Below are 22,163 nucleotides of genomic sequence, written 5' to 3' on the forward strand. Positions count from 1 at the left end.
CTGTCACGTAAGTGTTTTATTATGCCTGCCTATCTACGCTGAGCCAATTAACAAAACTTTATAAATTACTGTTACAGTGAAAATTGGAACAAGCAGTATGGGTTTTTCTTCTGTATATGAAAGAGAGTAGTTTATAATTGACTCAGAATCCTAGAACACTCATCATCCTGACAGGCAGAGCTTGTTTTTAACTGAAGAACACCTTTTTTGTATGTGTTTCATATATATCTGTAACACATGTTCCCCTATCTGGAAATCAGTCTCAGTAGCAAGTGCATATGTAAATTCACTTTGTGTGCACCACATTGTTCTTGTCGTCAGCTTTTTGAGGCAGTTTTTAATTATGTTTACATAGTAATGAGGTTCAAAAAAAGTTTAGGAAAAGCTCTCTAATTGCATTAATACAGGAACAAGAACATTTGCAACAGCTAATATTAGTTATATTAGTCTACAGTTAGCTGAAAGCTTTAGTGCTATAATAAAACAAAAACTAACCATATTCACATAAAATGAGCTCTTTGTATATTTGACCCCTAAGCAGGTCAGGATCATTCTTCTCCCCTTGAGCTTTAAACACAATTCTGTATTCTTCTAAAAAGCTTGAAAGCATTTCTGAGTTATGTCACAGATTGTCACATATTAGAAACATGTAAGCAAACATCTTAGTGTACCCAAATACTTGCTGTAAATTCAGATATTGCCTAACCCTGAATATTTCTCTTAAGCTGGGCTATTAAGAAGCAATTAAACTCTTCCCTATCCTATCTGAGCAAGAGCTTAATTCATATCTCTAGCAAACCTAAAGGAAGAAAGTAAAAGATTTTTCAGCATTTACAAGCTTCAGGAGTGCAAATTTATCAATAACAATGTGTTTTATATCATATTCTATAAAGAATGGTTCAAAACAAAAATAAGATACCCAATTGAGAAGCTACAAGTCCAATTTCCATTTTAGAGTGGCAGTTACAAGGTTGGTTATTTTTCCTCTATCTTTCTAAATGACTGGTTATATACAACTGAAAAAAATGGAAGGCAAATGCTGTCAAAGTTTCTGGTACTGCTTTGTTAACACACTTTGCCCCTGACCTCCACTGGGTTAGGGACGCTTCTAGAGAACAGGAACTGCAAGTGTTTCAGTCTCTGGATTAGGACTCCATCTACCAAGAAGAGCCTGTATTTCCTATTTCACCTTAAATTTTACATTTGCTGGGCTGCACTCTGAAATTTTTACATCTATTTTTGCAGGGATTTTATTATGTCAGCTGCTTAATTTTGATTGTGGACATTGTGAAAGAGAAACAGTATCTTTTAGAGTGCTTAAAAAGCTTCAGTATTAAATCAAGCTCTAAGAAGGAAGACAAACAATAATGTTCTTTTGGAAAAGTAATCTCTGCTTACATGATTCTGCAGCTATCTTGGGGATGTCCAGGAAAACACCTGTGGGTTCATAGCTACTGAATTCCTCATCTCACATCCACATCTAAGCAATAATTGTCTTTCAGGTATCACAACAGATTTGTAAGAATTTGCTTTTCACAATACAAAATACATCAAAACTTAAATATAATTGACATCCTGGTCAGTGAGAAGGTGAGGTCTGCCACAGTTTGCTGTGGAAGCATGTGTTAATAACACATGATAGCATGCATTGTTCTCTGCAGCATGGAATTATGGTACTGGAATGCCTTTTGCCTTTCAAAGCCTGCATGACAGTAAGTATTGTTTTCAGGAAAGACCCTTTATTTACCGGAAAAGAAAAATGCAGCTAAAAAAATACACTAAACCTTTCTCTTACCAGCAATTTTTTCCCTTTGGAAAGAAAAAAAAAAAAAAAAAAAAAAAGAAATAAAAGAAAGAAGAATGAAACCTCTTGAAACTCCATTAATATGAGGCCTGACATGCTCTCTAGGATATCCCTACCTTTTGCCAGAAGCTACAAATGTATACTCTAAAGTAAACAATGGAAAGGTTACTGAAGGTTAAGTACATTCACATACTTCAGAGTGAACAGCCAGCCACCACGCTGGGAAGATAATTTACACAGCACGAACCCAGTGCCCCAGCTAGCTGGACTGGGGGCCGCTGGCTGCTGCAGGGCCCCCTGGGCAGGCATGGATGCAGGCACAGGGCCACCTCCTCCTGCCCCCCCAGCCACCCCTCCCACCCTCTGGCCCATCCATCTTCAGTGGGGATTCCCTGGCTGGCCTCATGACACGCTCCATGACATCACCTGCCTGCTAATAATAGCATCCAGTCAGGCACCCGCCAGCAGCGCAGAGACGGATGGCTTTGGATACAGAGGCACTCACTGAATGGCTGTGTCCTGCCGTGCTGTGCATGTCCCCCTCCAGCACCCCCTCCCCAAGTCTCGTTTCTCTGCTGCCAAGGAAACGCAGCAACACACTCCTGGTGCCTTGTTGCTCCCTCCTTCCAGCACAAGCCTACGATTTTCCCAGGTTTGCATTAATGAAATCTCTGTTGACATCAGGGCCAGCTGCTGTTACTCACAAGCATCCTCAGCTGAACCACTCTGGCCATCCTGCTCATTCAACACAGGATAAACTCTGAGCCTGTTATTTTGAGAGCTGTGCACACATAACGGCACACTGCAACTAAGAATTCAGAGTGCCAGAGTACAGCAATGGAAGGTAACTCCTTCATGCTGATGGTCCTTTGGAATTTTTTCTCCAGCATCCTTTACTGCTTACAGGAATGGCGTCCAGAATTCTTCTCAGTTTAGAACTTGCCACATTATTTGTGAGCATTTTGGTCAAAACTATCAAACACACATGAGAGGAAAAGCATTTTGTCTTTGCACTTGCTCCTGGAAAGAAGGAAGACCTACAATGCCTCTCTCTCTAAGGGAGTTTTTATGCAGCGAAAGTCATCAGCAGGTGCCATGGCCCTTGGCACAGACCCAGTGATCAGGACAGAAGGCCATCAGGGATCCTCCAATAGTTAGTCTGTCATTAGGCATTTGCTGCTGGCCTTCACTGCTGATGGTATCACCTGACCCAGGCAGATTTAAGCTGACATGAAGGCCTCAGCGTACCACAAACATGTCACCAACTTGCGCAGCCTCAGAGCAGTGCAAGGCACACTAAAACATTCAGGCCCCCACCCCTCCCTAGGAGCTTTATGAAACAGCAGAAGAGGCTCTGACAGTGATATGGAGTAAGAACAATTGAAATGAGCGCCTAATCCTAACCCTAACACCCTGGCTACTGTGCAAATCTCTGCTGATCAAGGCCAACCAGTCTGTCACACTGCTGCTCTACTCTCACTTCTTTTTTCAACTTTTTATAATTGCTGATACTATTGTGAATTTCACTGTACATAACACTAAATTATTCACTCCTTTACGTACCATTTACCTTACTAATGATGTTGTAAAAAACAGAAGTGATGGGAAAATCCTGAATATACAAGCAGATGGACAAACATTGATCCCAGATCACCGTCTGGCAGTCCCATAAATTTGACTTACACATCACATCCTTTTCTTGACCGTGCTCCTCCATACGAATCTCCTTACCATGGCTGTCTCACTGTGCTCCCTAGCACTCCCTCTATGCCTGCATTCTAAAGGTCATATGTGAAGCAGTCACATAACCACCCCTTGGGTGTGAGATATCTGCAAGAATGGATTTGCTTTGAGCTGCACTTCAGCCTACTCCCATCTTGCATAACCATCCACCTGGAAACTACAACGACATTCAAACTGAATCCTTCTCTGTACATAAAGGCTGCCAGTCCTGATGCATTTTTATGAGCAATTGAAATATTTAATTTTAAAAGTTTTGTGAAGATCAGCTAACTTCTAAGATCTCAAGACTTATTTCATAGCATCAGCTTGTTAGAACTGAACAAAGTACAGCACCTTCCCCTCTGAGACAAGTTCTTCTGCTTTCCTATCAGATTAACTTCAGCCCTAATACTGTAACTAGTTCTCTGCAAAAGGATTTGGCTTCTAAGTGGCTCTGCCTACACTGAGCTAACTGCATAAGAGCGGCTAATGGTTAAAGTAAGGACCTTGGGAGGCTACTGTTTCTTGTTGTATTGGGCTCCTGTTCCCTCTGAATGCCAAAGAGTGACAGATTATCTAAAGTATGTCTACAACTCCGCTTCTTTTGTGCCTCTAAAATGTTAATGTTGGTATATACCGAAGGAAAAGGAAAAAGAAAAAAAGCGGACTATTAAAGAGAACAGGCTTGGACTCTCTGAGGCATCTATATCTCAGCGGGATTTCATGTACTAAAGCTGATACACACTGGGAAAGCCTTTCTCCATACAGAAGTGCAGTCCCATTCAGTGACACAAGCTCTTTTCTCTCCAACAAAACAAACCTTGAGATCCTTGCTTGCTTCCCCCTCTTCTAGTCTCTATGTCCTGCTGTGTTTTTATTTTAGAAAAATAGTTTCAGTTCTCCTCAAAGACAGCTTGCTTGAATGTTATGATAAATTTAAACTTGGACTTTGCCATTTTCATTCACAGCATCGTGATGCAAAAGGACCCTGTAAAGTGGTACATCTGACATTTCCACTCTTTTGTTTCATGTTGACATATTTAAATAGCAATTCTTCATCTCAAAATTCAGCTGATTTATGGTGATCATCCCCAAATCAACTACTGAGAGCAGTATTGGAGAGAGAAGGTAAGGGAGGAAAGAACAAAGCATAATACTCTTTCATTTTTAGAGACAGATCAATTTTTTCTTCATTGTCCTTAGCAAATCTAACCATTTCAGCTTCTCTTACCAGTCTTCTCAGGAGGTGATGGGCACCTCCAATGTATATTATTTTTTGCAGCTGTGCGCACTCAGGACACCATGCTTATTTCAGACAAACATTTGGACTATGGACTTCTAGTACCAAGTGTTTTTCTCTATCTTCTAAACTTGAATTGCAAAGTAACCTAATATCCTCTCTATTAAATAATCACCACCGGGGTACCTTATAACCCTAAGTTTTAACAAGGTGGAGGAAATATTTTAAGCTATTACACAGAGATGTGCTTAGGATTGAATACTCCCTCAAATCCTTACACTGAACAGAACAGGCTGAGAAAGATTTAAGGCTTATCACTGTTATCTTATTCTGTACTGAGAAAGCATTATTGTAAGAGATAATCTTGGAAAGGCCAGAACTTTATTATATGATTATAAAGGTCTCTGCAATTTTCTAGTGTCCATGATAGGGTAGTGAAGTCATGCAATTGCAAACTGTCTGCAGGGCTTTCTGGGTCTCTGACTCTCTACTTCCCATTTTCAGCCAGTGAACTGTACTAACAGAAATTAAGTGAATTAATATTTTCCTAAAACTGTGTTCTACCACAGGAAACTCCTGTAAACATTCCAGAAATTATATTCTCTTGGCAATAAGTGATGGTGGTCTGCCTAATAAGTAACTGTGTCAGTAGTTTGCAAATTCTGTCAAACTATTCTGTTGGTCAGAAAAACTAGTAACAAAAGGAATAATCCAAAATAATTAAAGGATTTTTTTACTCTTCCATGGGTAGTCCAGAAGTCAACAGTTAGACTAATACTATGACTCTTCCTATGTACTTAAAATATTTCCACTTAAGAATAGTCCTGCCTTGAGTATCAACTGTGACTATTAAATCTTGAGTATCTTAAGTGACATGAATTTAGAAAAACAGTGTTTTTCATTTACACCACACCGTAAATGCAAGAAAGAACAGCCAAAATAAAGTAATCCCAGTTCCAATTTTTCAGATGAGAAGATCAAAACAGTGATCCTAACAACCTACCTGACACACAGGATTAGCAACAAAAGAACAGAGAGCATGCCTCCAAATGAGAATGTGTGGCAGTAAGGACACACTGTACTCTGAGCTCTCCATCTGCCACACATTCAACACGAGCTGCATCAGAGCAACCATGTGAGACACGCCTATCAGTCCAGCATCTGCCATCCTGATCCAACTGAAGCCTTGCTGATCAACAGTTGTGCTGAAAAGCAGCTTCAGTCACAGCAAGGAAAGTGCAGGTACCAGAGCCTGAGCTTAGGCAAATGCATGCCCCTGTCTTACAGCAGACGCACATCTGTGCTGACCTCTGTTCTTTGTATTACACCCATGTCACTGAATGTGAAGGGTACACTGGCACACACATCTTTATATGTTGGACTGAGGAACAGACAGACACACAACTGTGCCGGCCCTTCAGAGTTAACTCTGATTTGACTCAGGAGCTGACTCCAAGTCTGAGAATGAGGACTCCAACAACAGGTTTATCCTTGTTTTTCCAGCATTATCAAGACACGCTTAGAAATACATGGGGTGCAACAACCTAGTAGACTGCAACTGCCTTGCAGTCAAAAAATGGTTGTGTAAGAAGGAGGCTGCAGTTTATTTGACTTACCAGGAGATGGCGGCTGAATCTTAGGTTGTTTCTTGGTATCTCCAGTGCTGAAGACTTCTGGAGGGGGCTCCTCCCCTCGCTCAATCTTGCACTCGAAGGCAAACAGGTACTGAATGTATTGTTTTTTCAGGGAGCTGGCTGCGCTGCTCGAAGTGCCAACGTTCAAGGTGGTTGCCAGCTCACGCCACTTCTTGTTTTTATTAACCTAGCAAAGTAAACGGCAGAATCATTGGTTTGCAGCGAAGTGTTTTGTTTAAGTCAGGAAACAAAAAAGGAAAAAAAAAAGCACTTAATGTCTTGGTTTACTTTTTTTTATTTTCCTCTTTTAACTAATGCTCATTACTCCCACACGCAGTAATGCACAGACAGCATTTACAGTTATAAAGCCATTAAGGAACCTGCTGATAGCTACATAAAAAGCTTTGCTTGTGGAGTCTTCTGCATGGTGCATCCTTTAAATGTCTTACGCCCTTCCAGGGCCTATGCTCTTTAGTTAGCAATCTATCTCCAAGCAAATTCTTGCTCACTCTCTCCGTCCCTGACACCCACCCACACCCACCCCCCTCTAATTAAAAAGCAGCTTCTAAAATATAATTTAGAAAGCACTAACAGTGTTATTCTGCAATTTGTTTGAACATTGATATGAAAAATAATTTTTCTCCCAAATAGCCACCAGCTGTCAAACAGTTCAGCTTGTAATTCCTGGTTCAATTCCTTTCACTTTAGTGCATCTTGCAGGGACAGATCAATGATCCTCTGGCTAGATGAGAGGCAGAGCGAAGCCAGGCCCCTTAATTAATTAAGGCAGACTTCAAACACTCATGGCTAGCCCAGCAATACTCTGTATTACAATGCTGACTGCACCACTCCACTGTGAGTCTTGTTTGCAGTGTAAGGCTAAGAATATTGAAAGACTCTGCTCATGAGTTCCTCAAACACAGCTGATCTGCAATAATAGCGAAGTTCATTTGTCATCCTGGGTGATGCCACTGACTCACTCAGCTGTACCACTTGTAGCAGCCACTGCTTTTGCTCCAACACCTGATGCCTTTGAGTTCATTCAACCAGTTATACAATTTCTAGGTATGATCCAAGGAGCAGGGTCAGCACCAAAATAAATTGGCTTTAAACATCTGAGAAATCTCATCTTTTGTGGGTAGCAATTCAGATTCCATGATTGTCTGCTACTTGCCCTAAGGCCTGATATTTTAATGACTCCAGCTTAACTTGTATAGATAGAAAGATTATCATTAGCCATACTATTCCTTAGTCTGTGTGCCAGCAAAGGAAACATTTTTTAAAGTTTCTCTCAGTCTTTAATAACACTGTAACTGCTGCCAGTCAGCAAAGATCTTTTGAGGATGGCATTAACAGCAAGCAGGTTGGCATGGCTATGCTAAGTGTTTTTATTTCTCTGGTACATCCTACAAGAACCCAGGAGTTAAAGGAGACCAGATTTTCATTAACTGCCCTTGTTGAGGCCTGAAATCCAGTTACACAGCTCTTTGTGCCTACTGGCTTACAGCTAAGTGGTGCGTAATGAACACATTGCATAATGTAAACAGAAATGTTCATGCCTAAATGCCCAGTATATTGGCATTTAAAGGAAGACTGCCAGCAGCTGGTCTGTTCCTGTTGGGACCCCATCAAGGGCAGCTCCTCAGACAGGGAATATGCACCACTGCTGCACAGTTCCTCTCCCTGCCACTCTGTGGGCAGAGTCATGAGATGTGGAGTGCAGCAGCTGGAGCAGCAGCTTTTTAGGAGGGCACCACACAGATGCATTTAAATAAAACTCAGGAAGGAAAGCTCTGCACCCCTCAGTAGCTCTAAACAGATAAACATAGTGACCATTCATGTGGGCACACCAGCAAAACCAGAAGCCCTCATTTTAGGTATAAATTTTAACCAGTACTAAAGCACAGACATTTGTAACTCAAGCTCTTTCAAAAATCAGTCTAAGTGAACAGCATCAATTCTTTGGCAAAGTGTAATGTCTGTCACTGAAAATCAACACTGAATGTCCCAAAATAAAATAAATTTCCATAATAAGCAAACATGAATAACTCTCTAGAATATCCCATCTGCCCCCCATCTTGCTCAATTTTTGATGCTAAGAGTCACACTGTGGGCACAATCATGCTGTATGAGGCAGAGTGGCTGCATGATACGATTTACCTGTAATAAAGTTTCTGAGCTAAAAGTAATCAAATCCCTATGATGCTGAGGGGCATGAGCTGATCACTAAAAATGTCAGCATAACATCTCTAACCAATATACAGCATTTAACAACTGGCAGAATGAACTATGTTAGGTTTCTCTGCCTTCCTTTAATAATAAGAATAGCTAAAATCCCTGGATTTGAAGGGCCAATGATCTAATTCAGTAGTCAAATCCTGTGTTGTGAGGTGCACTATTAAAATAGCTTTGAAATGGGTACCAATCAATGTTGGACATTCCCTTCTTGAACTAACCACATACGTTATGAAAATATGTTCTTTTTTGGAGACTAATTTGTTTGCCATATTTTTGAGTTCAGATTTTGTAATTAGTGGAGAATTGTATGTTTTAATATTACATTTTATATAATATTACACATGCATATTTATCTACATGTTAGCTATGTTTAAGACCTCATTTTGCAAGGCACTGAACAAATGTTCTCATAAACACAGAACTAATGGATCCCTGCACTTCACGAGAGTGTCTAGTGTCTAGCCAGTGATCCCCTAGATGCAAGAGATGCTTTGTACAAGGACGGGTGACTTCGAATCCCAAATCTAAGACTGCAAGTACTGACTGTTTTCTCCTGCTTTCCCTTTAGATGCTAAACAGTGAAACATCTCATTTTGCTCTGTGGTGAACAACCCCATAGAACTCATAAATATTTTTCCAACATCCCTTTGCAAAACTTCAAATTAACTAGTGAGAACACAAATGAAAGCTTCTGTCTCCCATCTGTGACTTTTTTAGTCTCAGCTCTTCCTGCTTTCATTTTTCTTCAACTCATTTAGGTAATTCACCTTTTCCTTGTAATGATCATGCTAGCAAGGCAACCCAAAATATCCTGTAAGCATTTTCCAAACAGAGCACAGTCCATGTCTAAGAAACACATATACTGTATAGAGACACTCAAAGGTTTGGGATGAAGGAGTGTGTTTTAAGAACATGTCTGTAGTTTCTCTGGGGAGATTAACTGAATTGTCCTACAGGCTGTATCTCTATGGAGGAAAAATGGACTTAAAAATTTCCTTTTCCTTTTAGCTCTATCATCTGCCTCTTACTTGTAATTTTGATCCTGTGGCCTTTTCCTATTTTCTTCTCTCAGCAGCATTACTAGATTCCCTGAAAAGGCAACAATTTCATCTGTCTACAGCAATGGTCAATCTTGATTCAAACTTTAAAGTTTTACGGCCATTATGCAGCCCAATATGAACTCCAGACAGCTATCAAAGCATGAAACCATTTTCTTCAACAATATTGTCTGGGCTGAAAACCTAATGATGTATCCAGCAGGAATACTCTAGGAAAAAAAAAATTGACTTTTTGAAGGTTCACTTTTAACCAGTTCTCACCTGTGCTAAACCTCCAATCTCCTTGACGCAGACATAGAGCCTGAAGAGATCCAAGGGCTTCTTGCCCACCGCTGGCAGACTGGCCACAGGCGTGCCCCTCTCCTCCATGAACGTCAGGTACCGATCCACCCACAGCTTGCGCTCCGGCTCATTTCCCAGCTCATAGACTTTAGTGATCTTCTCTCCAGTCGTGGTAGAGGAACTTGATTTCTAAATTGCAAGAAGAAAAGAAAGAGTTGGGGGAAGGGTGGGAGGGGAAGGGAAAAGAAAGTAAGAAACTCACAACATTGAAAAAGAGAAGATGTCCAACAAACTAAAGCTATCACACAACAGTCAGGAATGAAGGCTACTAGTTCAGGCACAAACAGTACATTCTGTCCATATACAGAAAAGTCAGCTTTATAAATAAAGGGCCCAAACTCCCCATTCTCATATTTCTTTCACTGATTTGAACTTTGGATCCCAGAAGGCAAGTTTCTGATGTTGCCTCAAGTCATTTTAAGAAGAGGTAGCTCTCACTGAGTGCTTCTTGTCCACTTATCTCAAAGTGCTTTGCAAGCAACTATTTTGGTAAAATTAGAAACAAATTTGTTCCACACAAGTTTAGAAACTCCTAAAACCAAACCAATCCTCTCCTCTTTGCCCTCAAAGATGGGCTAGAAAACCTGAAAGTGATCCTCCAGAGCAGGAATTGCACAAAAATAGCCTAAAGTGTGAATCATGGCAAACTAGTACATGGAGAAGTTGTCCTCTCTTCGGAGTCATAAATGGTTATGCTTCATTACTACTTCACAACACTGTTGGCCAAAAAGCAAGATGAGCAAGTGTGCCTACAGTACAAGGAGATTGGTGGCAATACTCTTAGTGAACTGCCAATTAGCTGCCTGATCCAATAAGGCTTGTAAGTAGCAACTACTCTTCTCCCTTGCTGGAGTACAGATGATATCTATCTCTGTTGTCCTACCTTGCAAAGGGAATGTGTGTTACGACCTGGGGAAAACCAAGGATGGACAGCAATCAGAGCTGAGACTCCACCAGCAAAAGCAGAAGCGGCAAGAGCAGAATTCCATCTCCTTGGCAAAAAGGCAGGACAGAAGCTGCTTTTTCTCTTTTCTCCCCTTTTTTTTTCCTTTTCCTCTTTAATGTAGAGATAGCAGAAAGCACTGAGGCTGCTACACAAGCTATAAATTCTCACCCTATCTTTTCTGTGCAATGTAACCCTGTGAGCTGGGCTCTGTGCCATGTGTGGACAGACCCTGTCACAGCCCCTACCCAAGCTCAGCTCTGACAGCAGAGAGGGGCTGCTGCTACAGCAGGACAACCCGCCCACTTGCACAAAGTGAACTGATTTGCTCAGCAGTAGAAGATGGGAGTGGTTCAGAATTAAACACAAGGGGAAAAGACTGACATAAAGCTTTGGGAAAGGAGCCAAATATGTGAAGGGAAACATATCCTTTATGTCTGTATAGTAAAAGCCTAAACTTTGTTGTTGATTGCAGTAGACACTTCTTAAAACTCATCTAGTCAATCACTTTTTCCCTCTTTTGCCTTTTCCTTACTTTGAACTGAAGACAGACTATTGTCAAGTAAACAGAAACTCATTCCTAGTTGAACATCTCTAAAAAAGATCCTCACTGTACCTCACACATGCTACAGAACCACTCTGTCCATGTCCCCACACAGTGGTGAGGCCTGGCACTCAACACCATGAAAGAGGGATACAGCAGAGCAGAACCCCACTGCCAATGATTTCAAGAGCATTGCCACCATTCATATTGCATGTTAGCCTGGAAAATATGACAGACTCTGTATCTCCTTCCAGCTATCAGCTGCAACTTGGCAAAACTGGAAAAGGGTCAGGAGAAAAGAAACATGAAGCCAAGGGGGGTGACCTAGCAGTTCCATGACCCATTGCTGTTCTTTCCAGTGAACGGATATTAATTTTAATGAAATAAATAGCCTCCTTTAAAGTCTTCTGCCTTGCTGACACTGTAACTTCTTCACAGCAATCCTTCCTACAGACGTATATGATTACATTTCTTAGCAATGAGGTGCATGCCTGAATTTACTTCAGCCAGACTCAGTTGTGTTACAACTCCTACTGAAGTGAGAGTCAGGGCTAAATTTGTTTTATTAATACTAAGTGGCTGGCAGGAAATACACTGACATGAATCCTGCAGATTATGCAAAGAAAGCACAAACTCATTCTGTAATAGCAACCAATTTACTGAAAGCATCACTTGCTATATATCTGGGTACTCAAGAAAATCAGTTTAACTCTTAGCAACAAATACACTTTGTCAAAGTTTGGGAGGGTTTTTTGGGTGGGTGGAAAGGTGGAAGTAGGGTAGTCATGTTGCTACTAAGTTGATGTTGTGGTGAGCACCAGATACAAGATCACACAGGTTTGAACAGCTGAATGAACTGGAACTACTCCACTACCTTTTGCAGTAAGTACAAAGTTACTCTACTGCTTCACCGGCATCAATTTTAATCTGACACTTAAGATGCCCCAGAACTCTACAAAAACGAAGGTGGGGAATTCCAGCTTTTATGCAGAAAATTTTCTGTGTGCTTATATTCTAACATATGAGGCAACAAAATAGTTTCTATTTCACTTCTATGGTGAACCATGATTAAGAAAATTCAGATTTACCAGTTTTAGGGTTTCATTTCTATATGTTAAGATTCACTTTTTCAAATCAGAATCATAGCAGAAGGGAAACAGTTAAAAATTTTTCTTTCTGCATTTTTCTACTATACATCTCAAATGATGCTGCTTTTCAGCAGTGTGGCAGCAAGCTCTAAAATGACAGTAAAATCTGAAAACTTTTCACAGCTTACAGAAGGTAAGAAGTGTTTCTTACTGTGTGAGCTTTCAGGTTGTCATGCTTTGTAAAATGGGTGCAATTTTCTTCTAAAATGAAATGTTAACTTTAGAAGAATGCACTGGAGGGAAGAATGCTATTCCTCAAGAGTAAAGATCTTTTTCTCTTCTCTATTTTTATAAAAGTAAATGGATAAAAATGACAGATGTGTGCAAGCTAGTCTATACACAAACAAACTTCAGTTTCACATGGGCAGGTTCAGCTGGAAGCCTAAATTTACCTATAAATATTAAATATTAACCCCTATAAAGCCAGGGTTTATAAGAGAAAGATCCCATTTTAAACTAAAATGAGCACACCCCAGGCAATGCTGGAAGGACACAGATCATGACCTTTCCTTCTGTTAAGTATGTTGATAATTTTGGTGACAGAAGAATGCTAGTGCAGGCCTATGGCACATATATTTACTGATTTAGTTTTATCCTACTCTGCCTGCAATCACCAGCACTCTTCCACATGATCCACTGGCAGTGTTTAAATGGGTGATTAAGAAACCTCCACCGAAGTATGTGGATACCAAAGCCAATTCCCATACTGAATCTGTCGAAACCCATCCTTTCTTTTCGCTACACCTACCCACTATTAAAACTGTATTATATGCAGACCCTTTTATGGTGAGTCTGCAGAATCCTTCAGAGCAACATAAATTTATGTAGGAGCTATTTTCACATGAAAGGCAGTGGGTAGTTGCTTCTCTACATATCTTTAAGGATCTATATTTATACAATTACCTACTGTTCCCTTCCTTGACTTCAGTGAAGAATTTGCCAATATTACACGTGTTACACAGACCTCTTTTACTACAGAACAGAGTGTGCATACACAGGCAGCTAAAACTGCCAAAGTCCAATCCCTGGCAGATGCTTGTAGAGGACACATTCCTTTGTCAATATTTTCTCCTGAAGGACTCTGGAGACCCCTCCCAGCTAGCACCAGGGAGGTGTAGTACTGTTCAGGTGCATTCACTGTCATGTTCCTGGGTACCTATGGACAGTTACCAGCATTTTATGTGGTTTTTGTAACCTACTGTTTTATTCATGTTGCAGTGACCCTGCATAGTTTACACCCACACTTGAAATGTCTCTTTTAAAGAATTTTAGAACTATCTCACCACTGTCAGGGATGCACATTATATGCAAAACTGGCAGAGCAGAAGTGTCCTTTTCCTGACATACCCAAGGAAGCCTCAAAACCTAACATTCATCAGTTCTTTCTCCCCATTTTCTTGTGCCTCACTTCCACATAAAACAGCTGAAAGAGAGGATCCACTTAGTAGGATCACAGGGATACCTTGAAGTGAATCAGAGACCATTCACCCTTGCTTTTATTCTCTACTGGAATGGACAAGTTGTAGCACATGAAACAGCTTTGGGATTTAATGAACCAATTCAGGCTGTTTTCAAGTGTAACGAAATGCCTGCAATCAATCGTTCCAGTCTATGTCAGGCTGCTCTTGAAGTCGATGAAGTTATCCAATCCACTGGCCTTCATAGGTAAAAAGGGATCAGCTCATTTGCAGCACTTATTTTTCTATCATTCCAATGCTCTGTATCTATCCATGTCTAACTGAAGCTTTTGGAGAGAAGGACATTCAGAAGAAACTGAAAGCACAAACTTTCCTCATTTATTTTTTCCAATGTTATACTCTGTCAATAATCTATACTTTATTTACACAAAAAAAAAATCTCCACATATGTTCACGATGACTCCAGAATTTCCTATGCAGTTTATGCAATGAGCTCAGGAATACATTCTTGTTTGGTTGTAGAGGAAGCATTCACTGTGTGAGACAGTCTGTGCAATTACTCTCTTACTTTCCTCCAGAAAACTGCCCAAACAAGCAATACCCCAAACATCACTACAAAGAAAACTAACAGAATTTTTGGTGTCACCCTCGCACAAATGTTTTTAAGAAAAAGATGAGACCTTGTGGGAACAAGTAACATCAGCTGCCTTCTGAGACTCAAAGTTGCTGTCAAATCAACATCCAAAGATAATTAAGTGGTGCATTTCATGCCATGCTCTCCCCTTGCTCAAGGGATTCTGTAAATGTCTGGGTTTTGGATGGTTAGATCTCTTCCCCTCTGACTGGCCTTCCTCTGTTTGCCCTAAGACACAGTCTTTAACATATCACTTTGTAAAAATTCTTATCAAAGAATTATTGCTAATTTAAGTGCACTTTAACTCTGGGGAAAATGCCCTTTATATCCTGCACCAGAATATGTTACATTGTTTTTCTACAGAGAAATTATGATAATTTCTACTTTTGAAAGAGAGGAACAACATATATATTCCTAATTATTAAAAAACAAAACAAAACAAAGCAAAAATGACCAGATGCACATTTGCTCCCCATAGACCATATCATCTTAGGTATGCATTCTCTTTTCTATATATGTATATAGATTTTCTACGTGTGTGCATATATATAGATTATGAAATTTGGTTTTAGCACCACACATCTCTCTCAGGTTCTTCTTTATAACCTGCATGAGACTGATTAAACATTACTCATCTAAAAAATAGTTTTCTAAAAATGTACATGCATCAGGATCTTTTTTCAGCTCACAGTCTGGGTTATTTCAAAATAACCAAATGAAGCAAATTAGAAACAATTTTGGTTTAGACTGTGCCTTGACAGCCTAATGGCTGTATCTTCAAATACACAATTCAAAATTAAAAATGTTTCATAAATATAAATGGCAACTTTTTTGTGGTGCTGAGTCTATAATTTAACTTTTGATGGTATTAGTTTCAATAGGGGAGAAGATTTCTCATTTTGTTTTGTTTTTTTTTTTTCCTTTGTTCTTCTTCCCCCTAAATACTCCTAGTAAAGACAAGCACAGCAACCAGACTGAAGTCAGCTGTGTAAAGGAGTTTGGGCCCAGGAACAGAAATGGAATTGCTCTTAACAACACAATTGGCATGCTTGGAAGCTGATGCGTTACAGGAAGGATGTTTTCTTCACAACAACTGCTGTTTTACCAGACAGCACACTTGCACGATGCACACAATTTTACTCTTTCTTATTTCAAAGTACTGTTGGGACAAATTTTGCCCTTGGATAAGCATGCTCAGGCCCCACTGAAGCCAGGCAGTGGAACTTACAGTCATGTGTCCGAGAGCAGAATTTGTACCCAGTGTTATAAAGAAAGAAAACTGTTTAGTGGATAAATAATAAAGAAAAGGAATTTACAAAACAAACAAGCAAGCATTAAAATATAATTAATTACAAAAAATAAACAAAAACCAAAATAACCAGAGCCACTTACAGGGCTTGATGGAGTCTTTGGCCAGCCTGGGCTGCTAATGCTATCACTTTCATCTCCATGAAATGAGGAGATGCTAGCAGAGCTTGGGGACATTGGGGAAGGGACTGGCAGGTTGCCTGGGGTTGGGGGCTGAGAAATACCCTGAGAGCTGTAGCTATCCTGTGGTAGAGGAATACAAAAAAAAATATGACAAAGGCAGGGCAAACTTTATTAAAAACAAAAGAAAATATACATCCAGTTTAACAGACTGACCAATTTTTATATATAAAATATATATAAACAGAAACACACATACAGAAAACACACACACATATAAATATATATATATATATATATAAAAGGTATTAAAACAACATTGTTAATTAGTATAATTTGGAAAGTTGGCTGGATGCTTGGCTAAAGTCACTAAGCCACCATGCTTACTTCAAGCTCAATGAAATGCTAAGCATGGGTTTCCCGTTATGAAAGAAAGAAACAAAAACAAGCCGTTTGACTTATTTAATCAAATAAGGCAGGAAAGCAAAGTATTAAAGTATGTTGCTACTGCAGCCAAAACAGGAAGCTATAACTGAAGGCAGAGAAAAATGGCTGCAAAGACTGAAACCAGGCAAGACCCTTCTTTCCCACCCACCTGGCACAGCCAAATGCTCACGCAACTTTTGGCTTGGGATGCTTTGCCCCCGCAAGTTAAAATGCCATAAGAACTAGTAACTTTCAGATCCACACAATGAAGAAATTAAAAAAAAAAAAAAAAGAAAAAAAAATAAAAGAAACAAACAGATTGCACGTGAATGGAAAGGCATGCAGGAAAGAACATAAGTAGGTAGGCCAAAACCAGGAGATGAAGGACAATACAGCAGACTTCTGCGGGCAGAACTAACACCACGTGCGGAAGGTGGTAAATACCTTTGACTTGCTCTCGGGCTGGGGGGCTCCTTCTTCTTTGCCATCTGCTTTGAGAGGAAGGGGAAGTTTGGACTCACCAGGTGTCATCATATCTGCAAGACCCATAGGTGCTAATCGAAAACAGGAGAAACAGTTAAGCATGACTATGTTTGGCTCTCTAGGAAAAAACACGCCTCCTGCTGCATGGTTGTGGTGCCACCGAAGGAGAGGTTTTCCCACGTGTGTCCTGTTACTCTAGAATCCAGAAACCTGGAAACCTCTTCAGTTCAAGTGAGGAAAAAAAGGAGAACGAACAAGAAGAGAATACAAGCACCATGCAACAACAACCACCGCTTAACAGAGCAGAATTCATTCTTCATGCTGCTGGTGCTTTTCAACTGTCTCTGCATTTGACCACAACATTTTAACAAAATAAGTCTGTTTTAATTACTGCACTCTCCCTTTCGCAATAGACAAACGTAAACGAAAACAATGCACATTCTGCTTGCCATGTTGAATCCAAGAAAAAACCTGAATTTTCCAATTACATCTGTATTAAGGCTGGTGTCCAGCAGATAATTCCTGCCCCTACCGACTTCAATATGAATGGCTCAGCCACTGTGAGCCTTAACTACAGAATTACAAGCTGTAAACCGTGCTCTGTTGGAGAACCAGCACTCAGCTTCTTCCTCCTGCCAAAACGAGGTGGGACTATAATGAACACATAAACTTCTTTCTCTGATAATGGCATGCAGTTGCTTCCCAGGGGTGCATGGAGTTTAAGGTTTTTTTTAATTTGAAGATGCAAGTGCCAAGTATAGTATTATTGCTGCAGAGCTGCTGCATTCCTGGTTCCTGGATTTCTAGAAAGATGCAAGAAGAAACATTCCGACAAATAGACAGAAAATACTGGGCAGAGCAGATGCTAGGAGGTGCCATGACACTGAATCAATGTAAATAACCAGAAAACAGCAGCATGACACCAGGTGATTCTTCGCCTGTGGAAAACCATGTGCATAACATTTGTGAAAGACTGGATAACCTTTCCTTTCTCTCTTTTTAATCCCCCTCATGCCCTTCTTTCAAAGGATATGAGGTAAGAAAAATACAGAATAGCCTAAAAGACAGTAAAAAAGAAAAAATACATATCCCACATGTAAACATGCAAGAATCAGTACAGCATCCCTGTCTTTACCAGAGTAGTGTGGCTCTCGCAAAATGACAGTGCTGGCTTGCACGAGGCAGCAGGCACACTGCACAGCGAGCCAAAGATAGGAGGGGGAAAAGAAGCTTTAAAAATACTTCACAGATTGCCCACTACAAAATGATTATTGCACATATTCATGTATTACTATGTTTTAGAAAATAATTAGTTTTAATTACAGCAGTGAGAGCATGAGCAGGACTCTAGCGAATACGCTGGCAAGCTTTGCAGTGCTAATTTGCTAATATCTTTAGCATCACTGCAGGTTGAGACTCTGGCTCTGCCAAAAAAACCTACCCAGCCATGTGCCATGTGAGTTTACAACTGTATGCTCAATATTCAGCTTTGAACTGCCCGTGTTTTTCATGGGCACATTTTCTTGTTTTTTCAAAGCACATTTGAAGCCCAATCAAGCCCTTAAAGTCATCACAACACATAAATCATAATTGAGATTAAAAAAAAAAAATACTTGCAATACTTCAGACTTCAAGAACTGGAACAAAAAGCCTTTTACAAGTGATGCAGCTGCACAGAAAAATCTATTGGGATCAGCTAAAAATGCTGTTATTTTTATGTATGTGTGTGAAATCTCAACAATACAGCCAGTCAACATGCTACTGGGAAGTCATCATCCACTAAGCATTTGATTTGTATGCATTTTGCCCTTATACTCTGCTTGAGGAGCTGGGGCAGCTTGTGACCATTCTCAAGCGAAGAATGGCAGCCTAACACGTTCTAGTTTTGAGTTTGCATTTTAAAAAATGGTTATTTTTCTTTCAGAGATTAAAAAATATATATGTACAAAATGGACAAATATATGCCACAGTCTGGTTTCAAACTGGGATGCAGGACCGTTATACAAAATCCATTTTAACAGTTAACACATTTCATGCTGTGAAAGTGCTAAAAAAGAAGTCTTGGATTTTAGCTTTGAAGCAAGCAAAGCTGACCCTTCCCCTGTAAAGGAATTTTAGAGAGGTCAAACAAAGCAAAGTTAATGATAACACTTCTTCACCAGAATTCTGCATAGCTAAGTCTTCTGCTGGTATCTCACTTTTATCTAGTTGGCACATCATACTCCTCTTACAAAGAATTTCAAAATTGTGTCCACTTCTGGTAGCCCTGTTTCCATGAGAACTCCCTTATGGAATCTCTGCTTCAGAGGGGTTTAAGTTAACACTTCATATAAAGGGCTACCAACTCCAGTCTGTAGATTACAGCACACATTCTGACTCCATTAGTCATGCTTAGAAATGTAAAAACACAGGCTCATTTTGGCTTTTGACTATTTCTTGTTGGCATATAGAAATGTAACTATGAGGAATTGGACACAATTAGGAAACAAATAATAAAATTACCCAAATTCTGTTTCACTTTTTGTTCTAAATTATTTACCTCATCTACATTCTTTCTTTGTACCTCTAAGAGAAGAACTGCAGGCATTTCACTGCAAACTGCAAGGTTGTCGATTTTCCCTATAGCTTTTACCCAAGATGTTTCCACAGCTATTTTTCTATCTGCTGCTGAAATGCTGTTTCGTAACTTCTTGCAAACACGCTCTCCAGCGATTTGTGAGAAGACATTCTTGCACTTTTTTTAGCTAAGCGGTACAGCGAGAACATTGTTTTGACCCTTTCTGAGCAGTGAAATACTGTTATTGTCACGAAACTGCTAAAATAAGACACAGTCTCTTTCTACACAGGTACTAATAATTCTGCCTGTGAAGTGCAGACCAAAGGAGAAAACATTGTAGAGAGGAGGATAACAGGGAAATCTTGACTCAAGAAGTGTTGTGGCATACTGTGAATAGGTTTCAAGTAGTAGCCTCTGGCTTATAAGAATTTAAGAGCTAGAATGATTTCAAAAAGCAAGTATAGGTCAAGGTCCTGAATTAGCTATTCCACACTGAATTTAATGTACTCAAAGGCAGATATTGACATGAGTAAAACTGCAGCAAAGAATTCTTTTTTGCTAAAGGCTGCTCTACCAGTCCCAGAAGATGATGAAATACTGTAGAAGCAGCAATATACAAACATTGTTTTTCTCTTTATTGCTAGTGTGATAACAAATCATGCTCTACAAAACAGAATACTCCCTTCTCTCTCCCTTGTAATGTAATACATTCCTCTCTCCCTTCCAACCCTAGCACTCTCCCTCTGCGAAAAAAAGAGAAGGAAAAGCAAAAGCAGTGAATTAGTGACTGTGGAGTTGATGAGAGGATCCCCACTGCTTTGATGCCCTCTGAAAAAACAGAAGAGGGACAACAGCACTGCCCAGTGTCCTGCCATGGATGATCCTCCAGCTCTGGGCACAAGTGCAGCCAAAGGTGGTTGGGGACCTTATCTGAAAAGGATGAGGGACCCACCAGGAATCTCAGTGCCACATTGCCTTTCTGCTGACAAGCCTTGTCCAAGGAATTACAAGTACAAGCAGTCTGGAATGTGGGCATCTCTATGCCAGGTGCTGCCTTGATTTGAAGTCACACAGTTATCACTTGTTTGGAGTATAGGTGACAGGACATTTCAGCTGTTACCACCTACAGACAACCTCCAGAAAGTTTGTCTAAATGTGCATTAATAGCTCCTACAAAGATATGTATTACAGTAAAAAAACCCCTGAAATAAATTGAGAAATCCATTTTTCAGAAAAATGCAACCATGCTGCAAAACAGAAAAATCCAAATAAAGTTTCTAAAAAATATTTCACCGGCAAAAATATAATTGGTTTTCCTGTTAGAGGTTCATCCAAATAAACACCAAGTCAAATATATAGCATACGTATGATTTTTAGTATTAAAGAGTGTCCCTTTAATTCCCTTAGTGCAAATGATTTTTCCTAGAATTTCACATTTTATGTAAAGTATTATGATGTTGAAAGTTATTTGGGAGTAATAATACCCCAAAAAAGAAAGGTTTCAGTAAGAGACAGGTACTGAAAAAAGGAAAGTATCCTTAAGCAGTAAGGGGATTAATGCTTTTTTATTGGTTTGTTCATCTCCAGAGATAGCAGAGATTGTGAATGCCAGTTTCTATGCAAGAACAATAAGGAAACCTGAGAGATATAAACTTCATATTGCTTCTTTTTAAAGATAATTTTCACTAGAATTAACAAAGCTCACAACATGAGCTATATTGGGGGCTGTAAATTTCCTGTTTATTATAAGGATGTTTAAAGCTGGAATTTGAAAAATAGGGGGATAAAGGTCTAAAATACATATGGGTAATGTGAATTCATACAATAAAAGGACAGCAGCAGTTTTACAATTTTTCTGAATGGCAGTTGGTTCCATAATTGTGAAGGGATTCTGACACCTTTCTCCTGAAGCTTTTGTTATTGTTATGGATGGAATAGTCTATTAGAAGAATCTGTCTTCTTTGATCTTGTAATTTCTGTGTTCTTAAACCACTCGGCATCAGCAGAAGCTGGTGATCTGCTGTTTGATCCACAGTCACTGCTGAAATATCAGGATGCATAACTGCAGCATGATTTTCCTTTCAATTGTGACATTAATTAAAAAAAACCTAAAGACAAAAGGATCAACTGGTAATGAGGAGTTATAAACACTACTAAAAATGGGTGACAAAACCAGGGCTAGACATAGCTGTGCTGAAGCTCCAACACCACATGAAAACAATTCCATCAGTTATCAGCAACCTTCTCCTATTTTAGAGTAAAACCTGAAAGTGCATTTTATTGAAATGAAAGACCTGCCTCCCTCCCTCACAACATGCAACAAAACTGCCCCCTTTAAAACCCAGACAATGAAGAAACTAACTTCTCCTTACTGCTCACCTTAGGCTTTCACTGGCCTCTACCTGAAACCACAGCTGTAGATGCTCAGTGTATGTGCAAGTTAACCAATGCTTTCACTCCAGCAGAAGCCACTCAGCTGCACTTGATTTTGGCCCTCCACATTGACTGAACCCTGGTTTATCTGACAGATGTGTGATTTTATGG

The 22,163-nt window shown here is 39.8% G+C and overlaps 1 protein-coding gene across 5 annotated transcripts in view; it reads right to left on the bottom strand.

The window, feature by feature from the left end:
- The window catches only part of ARID1B (AT-rich interaction domain 1B), a 325,443-nt gene that overhangs the window by 17,094 nt on the left and 286,186 nt on the right, over positions 1 to 22,163 (bottom strand). For all 5 annotated transcript variants that reach the window (XM_030945679.1, XM_030945678.1, XM_030945681.1 and 2 more), the window contains 4 exons: positions 17,024 to 17,133; positions 16,118 to 16,276; positions 9,958 to 10,167; positions 6,383 to 6,587 (listed from right to left, as the gene is read on the bottom strand). In XM_030945679.1, coding sequence (XP_030801539.1) covers positions 6,383 to 6,587; positions 9,958 to 10,167; positions 16,118 to 16,276; positions 17,024 to 17,133 — 684 coding nt within the window. The remainder of the gene's footprint in view (positions 1 to 6,382; positions 6,588 to 9,957; positions 10,168 to 16,117; positions 16,277 to 17,023; positions 17,134 to 22,163) is intronic.

This window comes from Camarhynchus parvulus, chromosome 3 (assembly GCF_901933205.1).
Source record: "Camarhynchus parvulus chromosome 3, STF_HiC, whole genome shotgun sequence".
NCBI classification, from domain to species: Eukaryota; Metazoa; Chordata; class Aves; order Passeriformes; family Thraupidae; genus Camarhynchus; species Camarhynchus parvulus.